Source organism: Centropristis striata, chromosome 13, assembly GCF_030273125.1.
Source record: "Centropristis striata isolate RG_2023a ecotype Rhode Island chromosome 13, C.striata_1.0, whole genome shotgun sequence".
NCBI classification, from domain to species: domain Eukaryota; kingdom Metazoa; phylum Chordata; class Actinopteri; order Perciformes; family Serranidae; genus Centropristis; species Centropristis striata.
Genome location: NC_081529.1, coordinates 32,680,228 through 32,701,456, shown reverse-complemented (window position 1 = coordinate 32,701,456; position 21,229 = coordinate 32,680,228). Strand labels below are relative to the sequence as shown.

The 21,229-nt window shown below is 37.6% G+C and overlaps 2 protein-coding genes and 1 long non-coding RNA gene across 3 annotated transcripts in view; 1 reads left to right on the top strand and 2 right to left on the bottom strand.

Moving 5' to 3' along the window:
* tecpr1b (tectonin beta-propeller repeat containing 1b) overlaps positions 1–9,886 on the top strand; it is a 29,459-nt gene extending 19,573 nt beyond the window's left edge. The window contains exons 17-26 of the mRNA XM_059347502.1: positions 1,156–1,249; positions 2,734–2,830; positions 2,921–3,000; positions 3,851–3,907; positions 3,982–4,156; positions 5,322–5,457; positions 6,506–6,598; positions 7,376–7,482; positions 7,638–7,757; positions 9,226–9,886. Of these exons, the coding sequence (XP_059203485.1) occupies positions 1,156–1,249; positions 2,734–2,830; positions 2,921–3,000; positions 3,851–3,907; positions 3,982–4,156; positions 5,322–5,457; positions 6,506–6,598; positions 7,376–7,482; positions 7,638–7,757; positions 9,226–9,366 (1,100 nt within the window). The 3' untranslated portion in view covers positions 9,367–9,886. The remainder of the gene's footprint in view (positions 1–1,155; positions 1,250–2,733; positions 2,831–2,920; positions 3,001–3,850; positions 3,908–3,981; positions 4,157–5,321; positions 5,458–6,505; positions 6,599–7,375; positions 7,483–7,637; positions 7,758–9,225) is intronic.
* LOC131982946 (uncharacterized) overlaps positions 1–21,229 on the bottom strand; it is a 596,045-nt gene that overhangs the window by 309,717 nt on the left and 265,099 nt on the right. The gene's annotated exons all lie outside the window — the stretch shown is intronic.
* Positions 11,348–21,229, bottom strand: part of lmtk2 (lemur tyrosine kinase 2) — a 51,760-nt gene continuing 41,878 nt past the window's right edge. Inside the window, exons 10-14 of the mRNA XM_059347500.1 lie at positions 20,769–20,918; positions 16,755–19,812; positions 15,808–15,940; positions 14,652–14,910; positions 11,348–13,430 (exon numbers count right to left, since the gene is read on the bottom strand). Coding sequence (XP_059203483.1) covers positions 13,406–13,430; positions 14,652–14,910; positions 15,808–15,940; positions 16,755–19,812; positions 20,769–20,918 — 3,625 coding nt within the window. The 3' untranslated portion in view covers positions 11,348–13,405. The remainder of the gene's footprint in view (positions 13,431–14,651; positions 14,911–15,807; positions 15,941–16,754; positions 19,813–20,768; positions 20,919–21,229) is intronic.

Here is a 21,229-nt window from a genome sequence, read left to right as displayed (position 1 = left end):
TTTCTTGTACAACATGCTTATTTCTTATTTCTTTATCTGTCCATGCAGCAAGATTATTTCCCTGAGATTTAGTGTTTTTATCTTGTTTTTAGACACACCTTTTTTGCAGTGTGCTGTTAAAATGATAAATCAATTAATTAACATAAAATTGGTGATAGTTTTAAATAGTGCTTAGTCATCAGTATGTGCTAATAAAACTTTTAAAACTCATTAGAACCTGCAAAAAAGCAAAGATATTGTGCAAAAAAAAGTTTTTTAATACTTATTTATATAGAAAAACATGGCAATATACAACGCGGCCATACCTGTCAACAATAGCTTAAATAAATAAAAATAAAATAATAAGTAACAGAGGATAAAATAATACAAATTTAATGTGAAGTTAGGTTTTATGTGACATTTATACTCTGCTGCTTCTTCCATTATCTATAATTGCTACAATATTCTCTTATTAAAACAATTCCTGCGTATTCTGAATACACAGGATTGTTTTAATTTGTGTAATTATTACTGCTGTTGAAATTATGAATCAATTAATTTACATAAAATTGGTGATACATTTTTAAATATTGCTTATCAGTATGTGCTAATAAAACTTTTAAAGCTCAGTACATACTTTTCTTCATCTCCCAGCAAAAAAGCAACGATAATGTGCAAAAAAGTAATAAAAAAAATACTTATTTATATGAAAAACATGGCAATATACAACGCAACCATACCTGTCAATAGCTTTAATAAATAAGAATAAAATAATAAATAATAGAGGATAAAAACAAATTTTAATGTGAAGTTAGGTTTGTGCAGTTCCATAATTAAATAGAAATTAAATGAGTGAAGCTACATAATTGAATATTAAATTTAATCACAGCTGTTTTATGTGACATTTATACTCTGCTGCTTCTTCCATAATCTATAATTGCTACGATATTCTCTAATTAAAACAATCCTGGGCTGCAGTCGGAGCTGTTTACTTATGTCACATTTAATTTCAGTAATTCATTTGCAAACACATAAGATAGAATGAGTCTTCTTGCTGACAGCTTGTAGTTTCATGTGTAATTGCTTTAGCGTCTGTTGCAGCTGTAGACATTTTGTTTTTGTCACACACTTGTAACAATGCATCACATTCACGTCCATTGCTTGTGTTTCCTGCAGGAGCAGCAGCTGAGATGCATCAGCAGACTGACGCCAGGAGCGTTCACGTCTACGAAAATCAAAGATGGAACCCGATGACGGGATACACAGACAAGTAGGAACATCTTTCATCTTTTACGGCTTTATTTTTGTACACTGCAAAAAAAGGTGTGTCTAAAAACAAGATAAAAACAGTAAATCTGAGGGAAATGATCTTGCTGCGTGGACAGATAATTTCACTTGACAAGATTTCTTAAATTAAGATTGTTAAATCTAGAAATAAGCATGTTGAACACTTAAAATAAGAAATTAACTCTTAAAAGATAAACTAGAAAATTTCCTCTGGGAAATTCTGAAAGGGCCACGGGGGCTACTGCCGGTGTGTGTACACTATGATGTGTGTGTGTGTGTGTGTGTCTGGTTCTCTCTTTCTGTGAGAGAGGGATGAAAGGTTGAAAGGCGTTGGGGTCGACCAATCAGAGCAGAGCATTTAACATAATTAACTGCCGCTAGAATGTTCTGGAACAGTGACAGCAGCCAGAGGTGGACAGACTGGAATTTCTGGCCTCGAACAGAAAGCATTTTTGGCAAAACCATAATATCTATTATTGATCCGACTTCACTTTGAGCATCCTGAGTTCTTCCTGAATGTCTACATATGTTTTTTGTGAAGAAAAATGAAGAAATAGCTTTGTTAGAGCGATCTAAAAAAACTGTTAAATATGCTTTTCTACAGAAATCTTCCTGCGTTTTTAATATGGGAGCCAATGAGGCTGTTGGTGCGTGTTGGTGGCGCATCTGTGCGTCCTACACCCAAACTATAACTCTGACAGCTTTACCAGAGGATTGTGAGGGAGAAGACTAATTTTCCTACGTTTCTATGTATAAATTATTTCTGTAGAGTGGAATTTGCGGCCTGGAGCGCAGTTTTCAAATTTATTTTTTGACAATTTTTTCTCTCCCTCTACACTCTGAGCGATGACGTCACGCACTGTGACACGAACATTCCGTGCAATACACACCCATTATAATCTCAGAATTTCTCCAAAAATGATCATGGTCATTGAACAGGGATTGATAAAAAACTATATGACCTATCGAAACGTTGATTAATACACCGATACACAAGACTTGTGTCTACTGTTTAAAGTTTAAATGGAGTCTCTAGGTGAAATTATGCCGGAGAAGTAGACGTTTAAAAATCTCCAATGATTGTTCTTTTTCGCTCATTTTTTGTCGGCCGTCCCATTCATTTCAATGCAAAATTTTGAGCAGTTTTTCGCGACTTACTTCGCGAAAAATTCGTATTCTGTAGAGAAAAGTAATAGCACACTGATCTCGATCAAACCGCACGTTTTTATATATAATTTGTCCTGCAACTCTTTAAGTTGTAGGACTAGTAGCGGGACGAAATTGCGTCCGCAAGAGGAAGAAGAAGAAATCTACAGTATAACAGTAGTGCTCCGAGGCCCTAATTATCTCTCCATGCAGCAAGACAATTTGCCTCGGATTTAGTGTTTTTAGACACACCGTTTCTGCAGTGTAGTTTAATAGTTATTGTGCGTCCTAAAACATGACGTTCTTGTTTTGTGGCTCCAGAGGACTTCCTACAGACCGCCCCATGTGGAGCGATGAGAGCGGGCTGAAGGAGTGCACCAAAGGAAACACACACCCTCCCTCCCCTCAGTGGTCCTGGGTAGGTGCCATCGAAAACTCTTCGTATAAAACATTTTAAGTTGTTGTAGTTTCATCACCGCCTCATTCTCCACCACTGACTGTGTCTCAGGTGTCAGAGTGGGCTGTGGACTACAACGTCCCCGGAGGGACAGACAAAGAAGGCTGGCAGTACGCTGCAGACTTCCCTGTGTATGTAATCATTATTTCTCATGAAAATCAACATTAGAGGTACATCTCAAAAAATTAGAATATTGTGAAAAAGTTCAATCCTGGAGTCCTGGGTCAGTGGTGGTTTGGGGCCATGTCCTCTGCTGCTGTTGGTCCACTGTGTTTTCTGACTGGATTGCAGATTGTTTACACAGAGCAGAGAGGAGAGGACAAGACAGATTGTGATAACCTAAATAGAGCAATATGTCTTTGGGTCATTTTATGTCATTTTTTATTTTTATTTTGTGTCTTTTTTGGTCATTTTGTTTCTTTTTTAAGTAATTTTGTTTTTTTCTGTCTTTTTGTGTCTTTTTTGATCATTTTGTGTCTTTTTTGGTCATTTTATATCTTTTCTGTCATTTTGTGTCTTTTTTGGCAATTCTCTGTATTTTATGGTCATTTTGTGTCTTTTATCGTCATTTTGTGTGTTTTTTTGTAATTTTGTGTCTTTTTTTAAATAATTATGTCTTTTTAGGTAAATCTGTGTATTTTTTTTGTAATTTTCTGCCTTTGCAGCCATTTTGTGTCTTTTTTGTAATTTTGTGTCTTTTTTGGTCATTTTGTGTCTTTTTTAAGTAATTACGTTTTTTTCTGTCATTTTGTGTGTTTTTTAGTAATTTTGTGTTACATTTTACCCATTTAAAAAAACAACAAAAAAAAAACAAAGAAATTCAATGTGCGATTCATGGCATTATAACTGTGTAATGCTTTGAGTTTCACTTCCTGAAATGATTGACAAAAACCTTTTTCATGATATTCTAGTTTTTTAAGAAGTACCTGTATATGAAAGAGGAGAGGTGTTCCAGTAGTCTGACTGATTTTTCTCCTGCAGGACGTTTCACGGCCACAAAACGATGAAAGACTTTGTCCGGCGCCGACGGTGGACGAGGTAAACAAACACACACCTTTCTGTGGTTTGTAGCTCTTATTATCTTTAGAAATAACCACATGTCCTGTACACAGGAAGTGTAAGCTCACGGTGAGAGGTCCGTGGCAGCAGGTCCCGCCCATCCGGCTGAGTGACATCTCTCTGATGCCCTGCCTGTCCCAGAGCAGCATGGAGCAGGTCCCCGTCTGGGCCCTCAGTGACAAGGGGGACGTGCTGTGTCGTCTGGGGGTCACCACCCAGAACCCCGAGGTGAGGCCTGGATAGTGTTCTGGTGCTGTAAGCTTTCCCTCATCTGAAAGGGAAGGGCCTCTCTCTTTAACTCTATGGAGTCTTACAGGGCTATTTCCTCCATTATTGAATCCTTTTCATGTCTTTGTAAGTCATTTTGTGTCTTTTTTGGTTATTTGTGTCCTTTTTAGTAATTTTTTAGTTATTTTGTGTCTTTTTTGTCATTTTATGTCTTCTGTGGGTTTTTTTTTTGGTCATTCTGTCTTCTCATTTTGTGTCTTTTTTCGTCATTTTGTGTCTTTGTTTAGTCATTTTGTGTCTTTTTTTGTCATTTTGTGTCTTCTGTGGTTTTTTTGGTCATTTTGTTTCCTTTTTTGGTCATTTTGTGTCTTTGTTTAGTCATTTTGTGTCTTTTTTGGTCATTTTGTGTCTTTTTTTTAGTAATTTTGTGGCTTTTTTTGGTCATTTTGTGTCTTTTTTTAATTTTGGTGTCTTTTTTGGTCATTTTGTGTCTTTTTTAGTCATTTTGTGTCTTTTTTTTTGTTGTCTTTTTTTTGTCTTTTTTTAGTCATTTTGTGTCTTTATTCATTTTGTCTTTTTTTATTCTTTTTGTGTCTTTTTGTGTCTTTTTTAGTTTTTTGTGTCTTTTTTGGTCCTTTTGTGTCTTTTTTGGTCCTTTTGTGTCTTTTTGAGTCTTTTTTAGTCCTTTAGTCCAACATAAAATGTGATTTTGTGTGTTAGATAATTTATCTTGTTTTAAGAGTGATTTTCTTATTTTAAGCGTTCAACAAGCTTATTTCTAGATTTAATAATCTTAATTTAAGAAATCTTGTCAAGGTAAATTATCTGTCCATGCAGCAAGATCATTTCCCTCAGATTTACTGTTTTTATCTTGTTTTTAGACACACCTTTTTTGCAGTGTACACAGGGACAATCAGCCTCCTCTTGAGTTTCCTCTGACTCGCCGCAACAATGACATTTACAGTTACTTTTAGATCTGAACCAATCTACAGTGAATTCAGCAAAAAATCCTCCTAAAAAAGTCCTTCCTAAATCTCAGATTCAAACATCAGGGTAACAGTATTTTCACTGTAAATCCTTCAAAGAGTCAGTTTGCGTCCATGTTTTCCCTGCAGATCTCACAGAAAACATTACCTCTCTAACTTGTGTGTGTGTGATGTCACAGGGCAGCTCCTGGCTCCACGTAGGAACAGACCAGCCCTTCAAGTCCATCTCCATCGGTGGAGCCAACCAGGTGTGGGCCATCGCTAAGGACGGAGCCGTGTTCTACAGAGGCTCCGTGTCCCAACAGAACCCAGCAGGTTAGTTAAGATGTGAAACTCAGATACAGTTATCATCACATCTGCACAGAAAAAAGTAAATAGTCACATGGACATTTTAAATTCTTATCCTGTAGGCAGCATTAACTCTATGGAGTCTGGGGCTGTTTTGTCCATGTTTGAATCCTTTTCATCCTGCCTGTATACATCACATTAAATGTTGTAATGCCATGTGGGTATATATTTTTTTCAGCACAACCTCACCTATATGACCTAATAATATTTTTTTTTATTCTGCACATTTTGAACCAAAAGGAAACAAAGAAAAACCAACATTTTATTTGTGTCTTGTGTGTTTAGCATAACAATTTTGGTCATTTTGTGTCTTTTTTTGGTCATTTTGTGTCTTTTTTGGTCATTTTGTCTCTTTTTTTTGTCATTTTGTGTCTATTTTTAGTTATTTTGTGTCTTTTTTTAGTCATTTTGTGTCTTTTTTTTAGTCATTTTGTGTCTTTTTTAGTCCTTTAGTCCAACATAAAATGTGATTTTGAATCTTTTTTTTACTTTCAAAACACTATCATGCTCAATAAAGTGATTTTAAATGCTGCAAATGTGAACAAAGGTGTCAAATCTAACATATAAGAGGGTTATATCCAGTTCTATCATTTTATACTAAATATATTTGAGCTTGTCTCCAGTTTTACTTGGTATATCATCATCAAACTGAAACTGGCCTCATGGAGTTTACAGCCAGAACTTTAGAGGTAAATTTACAGTAGGGCTCCACGCTGCTTTGTTTTCTAGTCTGGATGTGGTGAAGAAGTCTGGATTTGGAGCTTTTGGAGACTCCAGAGGGTTAACCTTCGATAGTTACATATTTGTCCTGTGTGTGTTTACTCCAATTATAAAATCCCTCAAAAAACTCACACCGTGCAAAAAAATGTATGTCAAAATCATTAAAACAGCCAAAATGATTGAAAAATAAGAAGCCAAAAATGTCTCTAATGAGGCACCAGGGTTATAAGTCCATGCAGGTTTTATTGTTTGATGCTTCAGGTAGTAAAGTTGCAGCGCTGTCGTCCCTCTACAGGAGAATGCTGGTACCACATCCCGTCTCCCCCCAGACAGACTCTCAGACAGCTGTCTGTCGGGAGGACCTCTGTCTTTGCTGTGGACGAAAACAGTGAGTAGCAATACTATAGAATTAAATAAAAAAATATCTAAAATTATGTTATTGCATCTGCAGTGGTTAAGTGACTCTTTAGTCCACTTCCACAAAGTTGAGGTACTTTTACTTTATTTCAGTATTTCCGCTTTGTGCAACTTTATACTTCTACTTCACTATATGTCAGAGGTACATTTACATTTCCCTGCTTGTAATTGCTAAATATATATATTTTTCATTTATCCTCTATTTATTTTCTCAAGGAATCATTGAGGGCAACCCCTCATTTGCAATGATGTCGAGAGTACAGAGAAAACACGAAACAGTACAGACAAACACATGCACATATTGAAATTGATAATGATTTTGGTTATTATCAAGAAAACCATGGAACATGGCTAGATATCAGCTCTTAAATTAAACTGTTATGAGCTGTTTTGTTCTCATTATATTTGTCTACAAATGTACCTTTAGATATATATATATATATATATATATATATACACACACACACACACGCACACACATATACACACACACACATATATATATATATATATATATATACACATATATATATATATATGCATATATATGTGTGTGTGTGTATATATATGTATGCATATATGTACACACACATATATATGCATATATATATATGTGTATATGTGTGTGTGTGTGTGTGTATGTATATATATATATATATATATATATATATATATATATATATATAATTTTTTTACTTAAAGAGAACCAAAAACTCAAACTCTTAATAACCCTTTTTATTTCCAACAGGTAACCTGTGGTACAGACAGGGCCTGACGCCCAGCTACCCTCAGGGCTCCGCCTGGGAGCTCAACTCTAACAACGTCACCAAGGTTTCTGTGGGACCTCTGGACCAGGTCTGTAAGATCCTCTGTCAGGGAGCCAGGAGACAACACTGTATTTAACAAAGCTACTAATGCTACCAGTTCATCAGAAGACTTTGAAAAGATTTGGAAAAAACAACAACAGCATCAAATGTTGAGTGTTTTCTCCGTGCTGCTGTTCTCTGCAGGTGTGGATCGTAGCAGATGGAGTTCCAGGTTTCCCTGCTGAGACTCCTGGAGTCGTCTGCCACAGGCTCGGGGTGGGCCCCATGCAGCCCAAGGGCCAGTCCTGGGACTATGGTCTCGGGGTGAGTCCAGGATCATTTACTATACCTCTTATAATCCATATTTCTAACACTCAAGGAATTGAAAGACATACATACATAAGTTTTATTTTTTATTATTCAACTTTGGTTAATGCATCATCACCAAGATTAACCAGCAAAGCAAAGGAAAAAAGTGATTGAGAAATAGATAAAAATGAAACACTAATAAAATAAAATAAAATAGTTATATACACCTAAACATATTCAGTTAATTTCAGTTAGATTTATATATCTTCTATATCTTATATAGCTTTTTAGGATGTCCCTCTGTCCTTTGTCCCTCACAAAAAAACAAACCTTTCCTGTGTAATGTCCTGTATATTGTTGCTGGTGCCCTCTAGTGCACAAGTAATGTAATGTTTCTTTTGTAACATTTGTTGCCACCCGGTCTAATCTAAGATAAGATCTTAAAACCAGATAAATTAAAGCTGCAAGCAGCGATGAACTGGCCCGAGCAGAGTGACCTGACAATTATTTTTTTCTTACCAAGATAAAAAAAAACCTTATATTTAGAAGTGTTAGATAATTTATCTTGTTCAACTCAACTTATCTTCATGTTTTAACAAGTTTTACAGTCCACAATTCCACAATTTACTGATATTTTATGAAATAATTCACTAATAATCTATTTTAATACATAATTTCACATGCTCACATTCATACAACTGGGTCACACTGCAAATTATTTGTTTCTTACCAAGATAAAAAAAACAACAACTTATATTTAGAAGTGTTAGATAATTTATCTTTTAAGAGTTAATTTCTTACTTTAAGTGTTCAACATGCTTATTTCTAGATTTAATAATCTTAATTTAAGAAATATTGTCAAGTGAAATCATCTGTCCATGCAGCAAGATGATTTCCCTCAGATTTAGTGTTTTTATCTGGTTTTTAGACACACCTTTTTTGCAGTGTGCTGTTAAAAAGATAAATCAATGAATTAACATAAAATTGGTGATACAATTTTAAATAGTGCTTAGTTATCAGTATGTGCTAATAAAACTTTTAAAGCTCATTAGATACTTTACTTTATTAGTGCTTGTGGGAAATCTCCCTGCAAAAAAGCAACGATCATGTACAAAAAAAAATTTTTTTTTAAATATTTATATAGAAAAATATGGCAATATACAACACAATGTTGTTTTTAGACACATTTTTTGCAGTGTGCTGTTAAAAAGATAAATCAATGAATTAACATAAAATTGGTGAACATTGTGTTGTATATTGCCATATTTTTCTATATAAATATTTTAAAAAAACTTTTTTTTTTTGTACATTATCGTTGCTTTTTTGCAGGGAGATTTCCCACAAGGACTAATAAAGTAAAGTATCTAATGAGCTTTAAAAGTTTTATTAGCACATACTGATAACTAAGCACTATTTAAAAGGCACATTTTTTTGCAGTGTGACTTGACTTGAATCCTTTTGACTCCTCTGGTTTCCTCTCCAGGGAGGATGGGAACACATCAGTGTGCGGGGGAACTCTGCAGAGGCTCCTCGCGCTCCTCATCCTCTCCCTGTGGGACCTCCACGCAGCCCACAGCCCCCATTACCTCCGACACAGGTGAACGGGAACGCTCTGGGCGTGTAGCATCACACCTCCTCCTCCTCCTCCTCCTCCTCTTCCTCCTTCTCTGCTGCCCTGTTTGTGCCTGGATCCACATTCGTCTCCTCAGACCATCCCCACAGGCCCTTATTATATCCCTTCATGTAAAGGGAATGCACAATCACACCACTGAGTTTCTGCTGTACATTCTGGCTGGATCTGACTCTTGATCGATGGATGAATGTTACCAGTGTTCAGTGATGACGGAACAGAAAAAGGGAGCACAAGAAGAGCGTTTCACGGATAAAAATGTCAAAGCGAGTGCATGCGTTGGCTACTGGGTGTTTCGGGATTTAGCAATAGCTTTTATTCTTCTATACAATATCCTGTGAAAACCTAAGAGGGAGGGCCTTTCTTTGATAAAGGGCTAAGGCTCGGGAACTCGACTTCAAGAACACAATCCCACTGTAGCCTAAACTGTGTTGGTTTCTAGAATCTTGTTTTGTTTTTGGTTGTTTTTGCCTGTCATACATTCGCATGTGATTTTCAATTATTTATTTATTTATTTATTTATGTATTATGCATTTGTTGAATTTTGTTTCTCCATATGTTTTGGCCTGTTACGTGTTTGCAATGGAGTGTTTTTCGCCCATACTGCTACGATACAAGCCTTCCTCATATCGAAGGCTCTCCAAGACGACTGGCATCATTTCAGATATTAATACTTCTGCTCTTTAACCCTTTGATGCACAACATGAGTCTAAAGTGACCCAATATGTATCAGTTTTTATGTTCTATATCTTTGCAATAAATTATTTTCATCATTCAGTATTTAGTAACTACTTAGCTAACTTCTTGGCTAAATAGCTTACTAAGCTAACTACTTAGCTAACTTATTGGCTTAGTAGCTTGCTAAACTAAATACCATAGACTGTATATAAATAAAATACTTAGCTAACTTCTTGGCTAAGTAGCTTACTAAGCTAACTACTTAGCTAACTTATTGGCTAAGTAGCTTACTAAGCTAACACCTTAGCGAACTTCTTGGCGAAGTAGCTTGCTAAACTAATTACTTAGCTAACTTATTGGCGAAGTAGCTTGCTAAGCTAACACCAGCTAACTTCTTGGCTAAGTAGCTTGCTAAACTAATTACTTAGCTAACTTCTTGACTAAGTAGCTTGCTAAGCTAACACCAGCTAACTTATTGGCTAAGTAGCTTGCTAAACTAATTACTTAGCTAACTTCTTGACTAAGTAGCTTGCTAAGCTAACACCAGCTAACTTCTTGGCTAAGTAGCTTGCTAAACTAATTACTTAGCTAACTTCTTGACTAAGTAGCTTGCTAAGCTAACACCAGCTAACTTCTTGGCTAAGTAGCTTGCTAAACTAATTACTTAGCTAACTTCTTGGCTAAGTAGCTTGCTAAACTTACTACATAGCTAACTTCTTGGCTAAGTAGCTTGCTAAACTTACTACTTAGCAAACTTCTTGGCTAAGTAGCTTACTTAGCTAGCTATTTTGGCTAAGTAGTTAGCTATGTAATAACAAACTTTTTTTCTTCATAAAGTATGAGAGGCTAAATGGAAATATTGATCAGTTGTTATCAAAAACAAGATATTACTTGGGATATTGAATCATAAAACAAGTTGATATCAAAAGATGGAGCACAGAAACACACAGCAGCATTAAATAACATGGGGAATGAATGCGGGTAATTTTGGACCCATGTTTTGCATTAGAAGGGGGGTCAATAAGTTGTGCATCAAAGGGTTAATAATAAATATGGAATATTGAGTCTGCATCACCAGATGATACCTCTCTATGCTCCTGCAATAAGGAACGTTCTTCTGTCAGTATTCTATCGTGATGATGCGGAGACTGTTGTTCCTCCACAGCAGCTCTGAATGTCCCCACGGCTCGACATTCATCTGACAAGGGCATTGAAATGTGAAATAAAAGTCTAAAAAATGTCACTTTATGTTCGGACATCATTTCAGGCGATGTGAAAAAAAGTACTAATATACAAATTAGAAGTTCATTTGCATTTATTTTCATATTAAACAGTGTAATTATAAACATTTCATTCAATTACACTAAGCATGATAAATATGAAGTAAAAATATTTTTAAAATCTACAAGTTTAAAGGACAGAATGAATTCACATCTGCTTTTGTGTCTTAATTTAACTGCTTTTTAGCCGACGACTGTGATATGTTCCTCTGATCAACTCAGCTTTAAGTTACAAAATGAAACCTCATACCTATGACTCACATCATTTCCCATTTACAGACAAAAAAAAATTTACATTTACATACATCAGTACAGTTCAACATTAAGTTACATTTCTCAAATGTGCAAGATTAAGCAAATGTATACTGTAGTCAAATAAAACAAGGTTTCCTTAAATAAATGTTCAAGTTTAACTGAAGCACAGGCTGCTGGTTTTTAACAGAGGTTATCTAAGATACAGCTTCTTCTGTAAAAGGGGGCGGGGCACATGTTATCTACTACAGGTGGAGTACAGCTTCAGCTTTAACCATACAGTAACTGTATAACCTACAGTTTCAAAAACTGTTTTATATAGCTGTACATTAAACCTTGGAGGGAAAAGCATATCTTGATCCAAAACCATTTGCATTATGTTTTTTTTATACAGAAACTGATCATGATACACACAAATCCCTGTACAGCCTGCAGAGATGAAATGCTTAAAAATGCAACTGGACGATGGGTCTTTAAGGAGGAAAAATGCCATCTGAACAGGTTAATTAAGTTTGACACAAAGTTAAAAATAAAGGCAGACAACTCTGTTTATGACACTGAGAAAAAGCAGTAGTGTTCTTTTGTTCTAGTAGTGAGTTTTTGTGATGAAGCTTAAAGTCCCTGCACATTTCTGGAAAAAAAACGCCGCCACGTTCGTCCTATCAACTCAAAAATTTCAATTAATTAATGAAAATTCATTGCACATTTGTTTACAAACAGCTCATTAACATTTCTTCATTCTGACATTTAAAAAATAAAAATCTCCCGCCTTTACACAATCCCACTCAGAGTGTGATTTTTTTAAATTTTGTAGTGAGAATAAATGGAGAAGTGCAGCTGTCTTTACAGCATCACAGGCACTGTGACAAGTAGTCAAAACCAGAACTTCCTGCACATTTCAGAATAAAATGAAGCATTACAAAATGAATAACTTGTCTTAAGTTTTTTTTTCTTCTTCTTTCACTTGGATCCTCCTCTCCGACCGGTCCTACTGAGACGTCTCAAAAATATGAAACTACTTACCGTGAATGTTCCTTTCAAACATAAAGGAACACACAGTGTGTCCCCTCCGCAGATGAGGGATTTTTTTTTTAGTTCAGGTAAATTTCAACCCTTCTTATTCAAATGCTGCTACAGAAGGATAGTTTCTCTCCAATGAGGAGATTGTGACAAACACCCAACGAGAAGTTACGAAAAGAAAAAAAAAAAATTACAACAAATCACTCTTCCAAAAAAAAAGAGGCAACCACTGAAATAATCGCACAACATGAAGAAAAATGAACAAAGTTAAGAGAAAAAGCTTGGATCTTCAGTTTTTAGGTCTGCTGAAATCAAAGAGCTTATTCCTATTTGGCTGTAGTGATAAATTTGCAGCCCAGTGTGTTGAATTCAGAGCATAAAAAGTCTTTAAATTTTTTCTTTTTTTTTTCTTTTTTGGTGATGCAAAAGTCCTGGAAAATGAGTGCACTTGGACACACAACGAAAAGAAGCAGCCAAACACCTGGAATGCGCATAATGAGTCTTTAAAGCAAACATTTAGAAACTTGTTTTTTTTGTTTTTTTTTTACTTCCCAAGTGGAATTGCACTGAACTGAAATCACACACTGATGGAGCAGGAGAGGTGATGTGGCTCAGACTGGAGCTGGGCCTTTTCTTCACTTATTTGCTGAAAGTTCTCCGTGTAGGTAAAGAGCAGTTCTGCCTGAGAGAAGCATCCGCGGTTTGCAAACCGCGTCATTTGTCCCCGTTCAGCCGTTCTCGGTTTCCAAAAAAAGTGCGAGTATGGGTTCGTTTTTAAATAATGTGATTATAAATATATCACACTAGTCCTTTTCTCCGTCTTCACTGCTTCCTGTGGTGGACAAAAAGAGGAGAAACGGAGTTAGAACTTGAACACTGTAAAAAAAATGGTGTCTAAAAACAAGATAAAAACACTAAATCTGAGGGAAATTATCTTGCTGCATGGACTTGACAAGATTTCTTAAATTAAGATTATTAAATCTAGAAATAAGCATGTTGAACGCTTAAAATAAGAAATTAACTCTTAAAACAAGATAAAACCGAGCAGAGTGCAGAGTGTACTGCAAATTATTTGTTTCTTAACAAGATAAAAAAAAACCTTTAGATTAAGAAGTGTTAGTCTTGTTTTAAGAGTTAATTTCTTATTTTAAGTGTTCAACATGCTTATTTCTAGATTTAATAATCTTAATTTAACAATTTAATTAAATTACCCAAAACAAAAGACACAAAATTTAAAAAAAAAGACACAGAATTACCAAAAAAAGGACATAAAATTACAAAAAAAAACTTCAGGTTTTAGGGGGTTATTTTAAAATTGCCCATAGGTTTTACAGGCATTTTTTCCAGACGTTTTAAGGCCTAAATGGGTTAAAAAAACACACAAAATTACCAAAAAAAGACAAAGAATTACCAAAAAAAGACACAAAATTATCAAAAAAAAAAAGACACAAAAGAATTAAAAAGACAAATTTTCCAAAAAAAGACACAAAATTACCACAAAAAAAAAGACACAAAATTACCACAAAAAAAAAGACACAAAAGTATTAAAAAAGACAAAATTACCAAAAAAAAGACACAAAATTACCAAAAAAAAAAGGAAAAATAAAATTAGAAAAAAACTTCAGGTTTTAGGGGGTTATTTTAAAATCGCCCTGAGGTTTTACAGGCATTTTTTCCAGACGTTTTAAGGCCTAAATGGGTTAAAAAAACACACAAAATTACCAAAAAAAGACACAAAATGACCAAAAAAAAAGACACAAAAGAATTAAAAAGACAAATTTTCCAAAAAAAGACACAAAATTACAAAAAAAAAGACACAAAATTACCACAAAAAAAGACACAAAAGTATTAAAAAAGACAAAATTACCAAAAAAAAAGACACAAAATTACCAAAAAAAAGGGAAAAATAAAATTAGAAAAAACTTCAGGTTTTAGGGGGTTATTTTAAAATCGCCCTGAGGTTTTACAGGCATTTTTTACAGGCGTTTTAGGCCTAAATGGGTTGTTTTTTTAAAACCCATACAGGTCTCGTGTGAGTATACTCTGAACTTGCCTCCTTGCTCGATGTCGGAGTCGGTGAGGTGTGTGAGGGAGAAGCTGGCGATGCTGGCCGGGGAGATGGAGAAACGGGAGTAGTTGGAGGAGCTGCTCCAGCTGGGCTCCAGCACGCGGCCTGTCGCAGGAGGCGGAGAGGAGAAGCGAGACGCTGCAGACGAGGACATCATGGTCTTTGACACGGGGTCTTTGTCCGTCTTGGGCAGGAACGCAGGTGCGGGGGAGAAGTCGTCGTCCCACTCAAAACCCCCACCTGCACAGAGTCAACGAATGAGTCAGCACATGTAATAGTGAGGGAAACTTTTCAGCAGATGTTTACTGTCCTATACAGTCTAACTGCAGTAACTATGCAAAAGGTAAAACTGAGAAAAACTGCTTTAAAGTATTTTAACGTTTTTAACTGGCCAGACAAATGGGTTATATGTAGTGAAGTGATATGACACTTATTTCTACATGTATTGATGATGTGTACATGATGATTTATTTGACCTTTTTTGGTGATTTTGTGTCTTTTTTTGGCAATTTTGTCTTTTTCAAATAAATTTGTGTCTTTTTTTTTATAATTGTGTGTCTTTTTTAATAATTTTGTGGTAATTTTGTGTCTTTTTTAAAATAATTTTGTGTCTTTTTTTTAAATAATTTTGTGTCTTTTTTTGCCATTTTGTCTTTAAGTAATTTAGTGTTTTTTCAGTCATTTTGTGTCTTTTTTTTGTAATTTTCTGTCTTTTTTGCACATTTTGTGTCCTTTTTTTGGTAATTTTGTGTAATTTTTTTTTAGTCATTTTGTGTCTTTATTTTTGTCTTTTTGACACTGCCTCCAGTGGCCCCCAGGTTTAAGACCCCTGATCTAGATAACAATTTCCCTTTCAAATAAACTTATAATTTCTATTATTTTTATGTTTAAATCAGTATATATATCCAAAGCAGGCCGTGGTAAATGCAATTACTGCTTAGTTTTGAGTTGGATTTTGTGGTTTTTATATAATTATTTCTCTGAAATAAAGCAAAATTGAAATCTAAAACTTTGTCACAAGATAAAACAGACATCAAGGAGTTAATTTTTAGTTATAACAGAATTTTGACCACCATGTAGTTACTGCAGTTAGACTTTGTAGGGAATTATATATGTGTAGCAGGTTTCTGGCATTACCTTCTTCGTCGGTGGAGCTTTCAGAGTTGGTGAAGCGGTTCAGGTAGCTGGCAGTGGGCATCGGGCTGCTGAACTCTGGTGCTTGGTTGTGTGAGCCTGAGGAGTGGTCACCCAGTTCCTTGGTGGGGGTCTCCTACAGCAGAATGAGTTGGATTTTGAATTAGAAAGCAGGGCAGAAATAACGGCAAAGAAAATGGGTGGGATTGATAAGAACACATGCTTTACTAGTTACTATAATAACCAGGGTTCGTACACTTTAGCAGTGGTCAAATTAAAGCATTTTTCAAGGACTTTCAAGGTAAATTTTCAAGCGTTTCCAGTATCTTACACCTGTTGTAAACTGCATGTTTTAGATGAGTACTTACATACTAAAAGGGGGAGATTTCACTGAACCATACCGACAGCGATGGTGTTACACTTTTAGGAGGAACGGTCTTCATTCCAGATAGGCTACTCATTATTTTTTACATTGAACATGTGATTATCTATAGTCTATAGATGGATATAGTCAGATTGCAAGAGAAATACAGGAAGAATTTCAAGCATTTACAAGCACTTTATCCAAAATCCAAGCACTTTTTAAACCTTGAAAGTACAACTTTTAAATTCAAGCATTTTCAAGGATTTCAAGGTCCATTTTCAAGCTTTTCCAGCATCTTACAGCTGTGGTAAATTACATATTTCTTTGAATACATACATACTGAAAATGATTATTTTACGTTTTCATTTCAGGTTCTCCAACTAATTATATTTCTATTCTGTAGGATTTTGTTGTTAAATAAATGCAGAGTACAATTTTAAGTACTTCATCCAAAATTTAAGCACTTTTCAAACCTTGAAATTCAACATTTAAATTCAAGCATTTTCAAGGGTTTCAAGCACCCGTACGAACCCTGTAGTTACTATAATAACACTGGCAAAGAAGAATATAATAGACAAAACTTTACCTGGTCAAACAGGTAGACGGTGACATCATCGAAGAAAGACACAGCTCTTCTGGAGTTATTGGCGTCAAACCTCGCAGGAGTCGGTGAAGATGACGCCTGGATGTTCAGCGTGTTGGGTTTCAACAAGCTCTTCAGGTTCTTTGCGCTGGTGTCGTCTGAGATAATAATCGGCACCGTGTGCACCGTATCGTCCTCGCTGTCCGAGCTGGAGCTGTGCAGCTGGTATCCGCGGACGTCGTCATCAGAGTCGTCGCTGTTCTCGTCCTCCTCGTCCGCGTCCACGCCGTCCTCCTGTCCGTCTAGCGCCGAGCCGTCCCGCCTCCCCAGGTACCGCCCCTCCATGTCCGGCTCTTTTATTTTATGGCCGTCGCTGGCGTAGGTCCTGGTTAGTTTAGCGTGACCCGAGCTCTCTGGCTCCGGCTCTGACGGGGCAGCAGGAGGAAGAGGAGTTGAGGTTTCTAGATCTTTCGACGGGTCTTGTTGATCAAAAGATGTGATGTCCTTCAACAAATCGGGTTTGTTTCCATCTTCGCCATGACTGTTAGACTCTGTTGCCTCCTCCTTGCGTTTCTCTGTGATATCTGGATCTGCGTCCGGTACAATGCCCTCAACATGAGGAGTTTCTCCATCGGCCTGTGCTTCAGCAGCTGCAGAAGATTCTTGCAGAGAAATTAAAGAATCCACGTCCCTCCCCACGTTCACCTCTGGCGCTGGACCTCCGGCAGCCACCTCGGTAGAGTCCCTCAGCCACGAGACCTCATCAGAACCTCCTGCAGCCGTTTCTTCTGCCTTCTTCTCAGGTTCTGATTCATTGTCTGAGAAGTATGCAGAGTCTCTGTAATTACTGCCCATGAGTGGCTCCTCTGCAGGAGCTGCAGGTTCTGGTTGGTCCTCGTTTGGATCCTCACTGTGAGCCTCCAGCACGCCCTCGACTTCGGAGATGATAATTTCAGGTGGAACCAGATTTGTCGCAGCTGTAAGCTCCTCCGTCTCCTCCTCTTCTTTGGCAACACCTGTGCCATTTTTTACAGGGGAATGTTCTTTAACACTGGGCTGAGAGTTCCACTCAGGGGACTCGAGGTTCTCCGTCTCATACCCGCTGTCTGATATCTTGTATGGAGGCTGGAGTTTGTGTTGGGCTAGTTGACCACTCAGCTCCTCTCCTTGTTCAGCTATCCTGTGGATGTCGAGGGAGTCTAAAGAGTCCGGCGTCTCGGCTGAGTTATCTACGGTTGGTAGAGTGGTGGACATGCTGTCTTCCAGTAAACTGTCCTGGCTGATCTGGTCCAATGACGGTCCAGAGACCAACAGAGAGGATCTGACAACAGGGTGCCCATTAGTGTCCATAAAGGACTCTTCGTGGTCAGACAGAGTGGTTTCCAGTTCTATATCTGCGTCCTCGATCAGTTCACTCAACAGATCGTTACTTGTGAGGTCTTCATTGTGTCCATTGTCTGAGGACAATGCTTGAACTTGCAGGTTTTCAGGCATCATACTTCCTATGGGCAGGGAATTATCCTTTGAGGTTCCGAGGTCATCTTCAAGGCTGGGAATTTTGGCATCTGTGCACAATGAGTCTGTAGTGGCACTTTCAGAGAACGCAGTGGTGTGGTCATCAGTCGGACTGATGAGAACCTCAAACTTCTCTGAGGTAGAATCAAAACCAGAGTCTTTACCTCTGACTGAGGATTGCAGTAGACCAAGGTCCTCAGTGGAAGAACTATCTCTAACTGGCAGCTGGTTGCTTGTGTTATCTTCTGTGACCACTGTAATGGAAGGCACCAGTGTTTCATTTTCTATGGGAGACGGACAGAATTCCCCTAAGCTGGTATTTGGAGAGTCTAAAAGTTCCTGTCTTGAGGATGTGCTACTTGCTGCAGGTTTTAAATATATGTCTGTGGTGAGTAAGCTGCCTAAATTCTCGAGGTTGTCCCAAGAACTCATTTTGAATCTCTCTTCTGGTTCGTGAGCTCGGCCGGGTAGAAGAAAATTTTCCCCTGGACTTGAGAAATTTGATCTGTCTTTCATCAGGCTCTGGTCCTTTAGAAACATAAAGTTGTCCGCCAGTTTTTCATCATTCAGAAGCCTCTTCACATCTGTGTTCTCCACCACCATTTGCACAGAATCTGCCTGGTGAGTGGCTTCTGAACTATCCCCTAAAAAAGAATCCCCATAGCTTTTATCTGTATCCACCTCCTGGACCTCTAAAGGTGCCCCTTCATGGAAAGGGTTGCCATTGCGCTCTGGAAGCTCCATGAAACTCCGTCTCCAGGAAGGAGAGTCCTCTTGCTTGGATCCCCCGTCTGTGAAAATGTTGGGGTGGTACGGACTGTCATTTTCCAGGGACGACCAGATGTGGCTGTCTGGTAGATAGGAATCCTTGGAGTCAATACTTTGGTGGAAAAAATCAGCATCGGTACTAGACTCATCCAGACGGACATCTTGGAGAACAACAAAGTCTTGCTGGCCTGAACCGAAGTCCATGTCTTTCCCTCTATTCCTATCTTCCCCGACAGTGCTCTCCCCTTGTTCTTCTAGTTGTATGAAATATTCATTTCCATTGGAAGGCTTTTGAGCATCAAACACTGGTACAATACCAGGGATTCCTGAAGGAGTGTGACCACTTTCTGCTGCCCTGGCTGTGGGATCAGGGAAATGGGCCTGGATGTCTTCACTGGAAACGGGGAAGAACATGCTGTGATAGTTCAAGGTGGTGTCCATGTTTGAACGCCCGTGGCTACCGTCGTAGTGGTCGTGCTTGGCCGCCTCCCAAACATACTCAAAGCTGAGGCCTTTGCTCGTTTCAGTGACGGTAAGAACTTCGTCGATCTCTTGTCGCAGGGCATCGTCAGCGAACTGTTCCAAGATCGGGAAAGAGGAGTGGCTGACTGTGGTCTGCCGTGCAGAGGGGTTCGGCTTGAGAGCATCCCAGCGTTGCTCAAAGTCTTCTTCTATGTCCTTCTGGCCTTGCATGCGCAGGTAGATAAGCAATCGGTGCACCTCCTCCGCCGTGGCCCGCTTGTCTGGAGACAGCCAGCAGAACTGTAGCACCTCGTGCCTGCAGTTACAGGGAACAGTCATCAGTCAACAGTCATCTTTTCAAACAAGATTCAAGATTCAATTCTTTAATTGCCATACAACAGAAGTTGTTGGGAATTTGCTGCAGGGTGCTCTACAATACAACAGACAAGACAAACACCACACAAAACAGGAAGCCACAGACATAGAAATAAGACATATTACATACATGATTCACTCATTCATTCATGGCTCATCCACACATAGGCAAGAGTCTAAAGTGGCAAGTGACTTTAGTGGAAGTTCACCCAAAGTGCAGGTGCACAAAAAACCAACGGATGGAAGCGTCGATAAGAGGATGGTTGTGTTGCTATGCAACAAGGAATTCACATATCACCGCAGCACATCAAGCCTCAAGTATCACCTCAATGCTAAACATATAGCAGCTAGCGGCTAGTGTGGTAGCTAGCGTGGATTGTGTTTTACTTAAAAAACCAAAGTATTCTAGTTTACAGAAGGTCTACCTACCTATAGGCTACCTGAATTTATGAAATTTACTATATTTCTAAATATGCTATTGCTACACTACATGGCAAAAATTGCACTGGTCTGTTGGACTTGAACAAAAATAAACAATATTTTTGTTGCTTAAGCTTATGTATTCAGTCATTATTCAATGGTATACTAAAAATCCTTGTGAAAAAAATGACTTTTCACTGTTCTCAGGTCAGATATTTATATGCGATTAAAATGCGATTAATTTCGATTAATTAATTACAAAGCCTCTAATTAATTAGATAAATGTTTTTTAATGGAGTCCCGGCCCTATTTTATATATATTTTTTCCATTGAAAATGTGGTTATCTATAGTCAGATTGCAAGAGAAATACAGTAAGAATTTCAAGCATTTACAAGCACTATATCCAAAATCCAAGCACTTTCAAATCTTGAAATTCAACATTAAAATTGTCTCATAGACATGTTCCAAAAACTCACCATCTGTCAGAATAAGGAAGCTCCAGCTGTGGCTTGAAGAGTTTGACCTGTTGTTCCTTGATCACATGGTTGAGAACCTCCCGGTCGGACAGGTGGGGGTACGGCTGAGCGGCATTCTCAAAGAGCTCCCACAGAGTGACCCCCAGTGCCCTGTGGACAATTGAGGACAAAATAGCTAGTTGGAATTTACTGCAGGACAGAAGTTATCTTGCACATTTCAAAATGCTGCAAAAGACCTTAACCTCGTAACCTGAAACCATAAAACTTTATGAGGCAAGCTGTTATGAATGCCGTAACCTATAAAACAGCACTGCAAATATAAATAAATGACATGGTTCATAAAGCAGCTATTATAGCAGGAGCCAAATTTAAAACACAGCCACTAGGGGAACATTGTGAATCTCAACATATTTTTTTAATCAGGGAGAAATCTGCCTCTAACCCTCTAAACTACATTATGT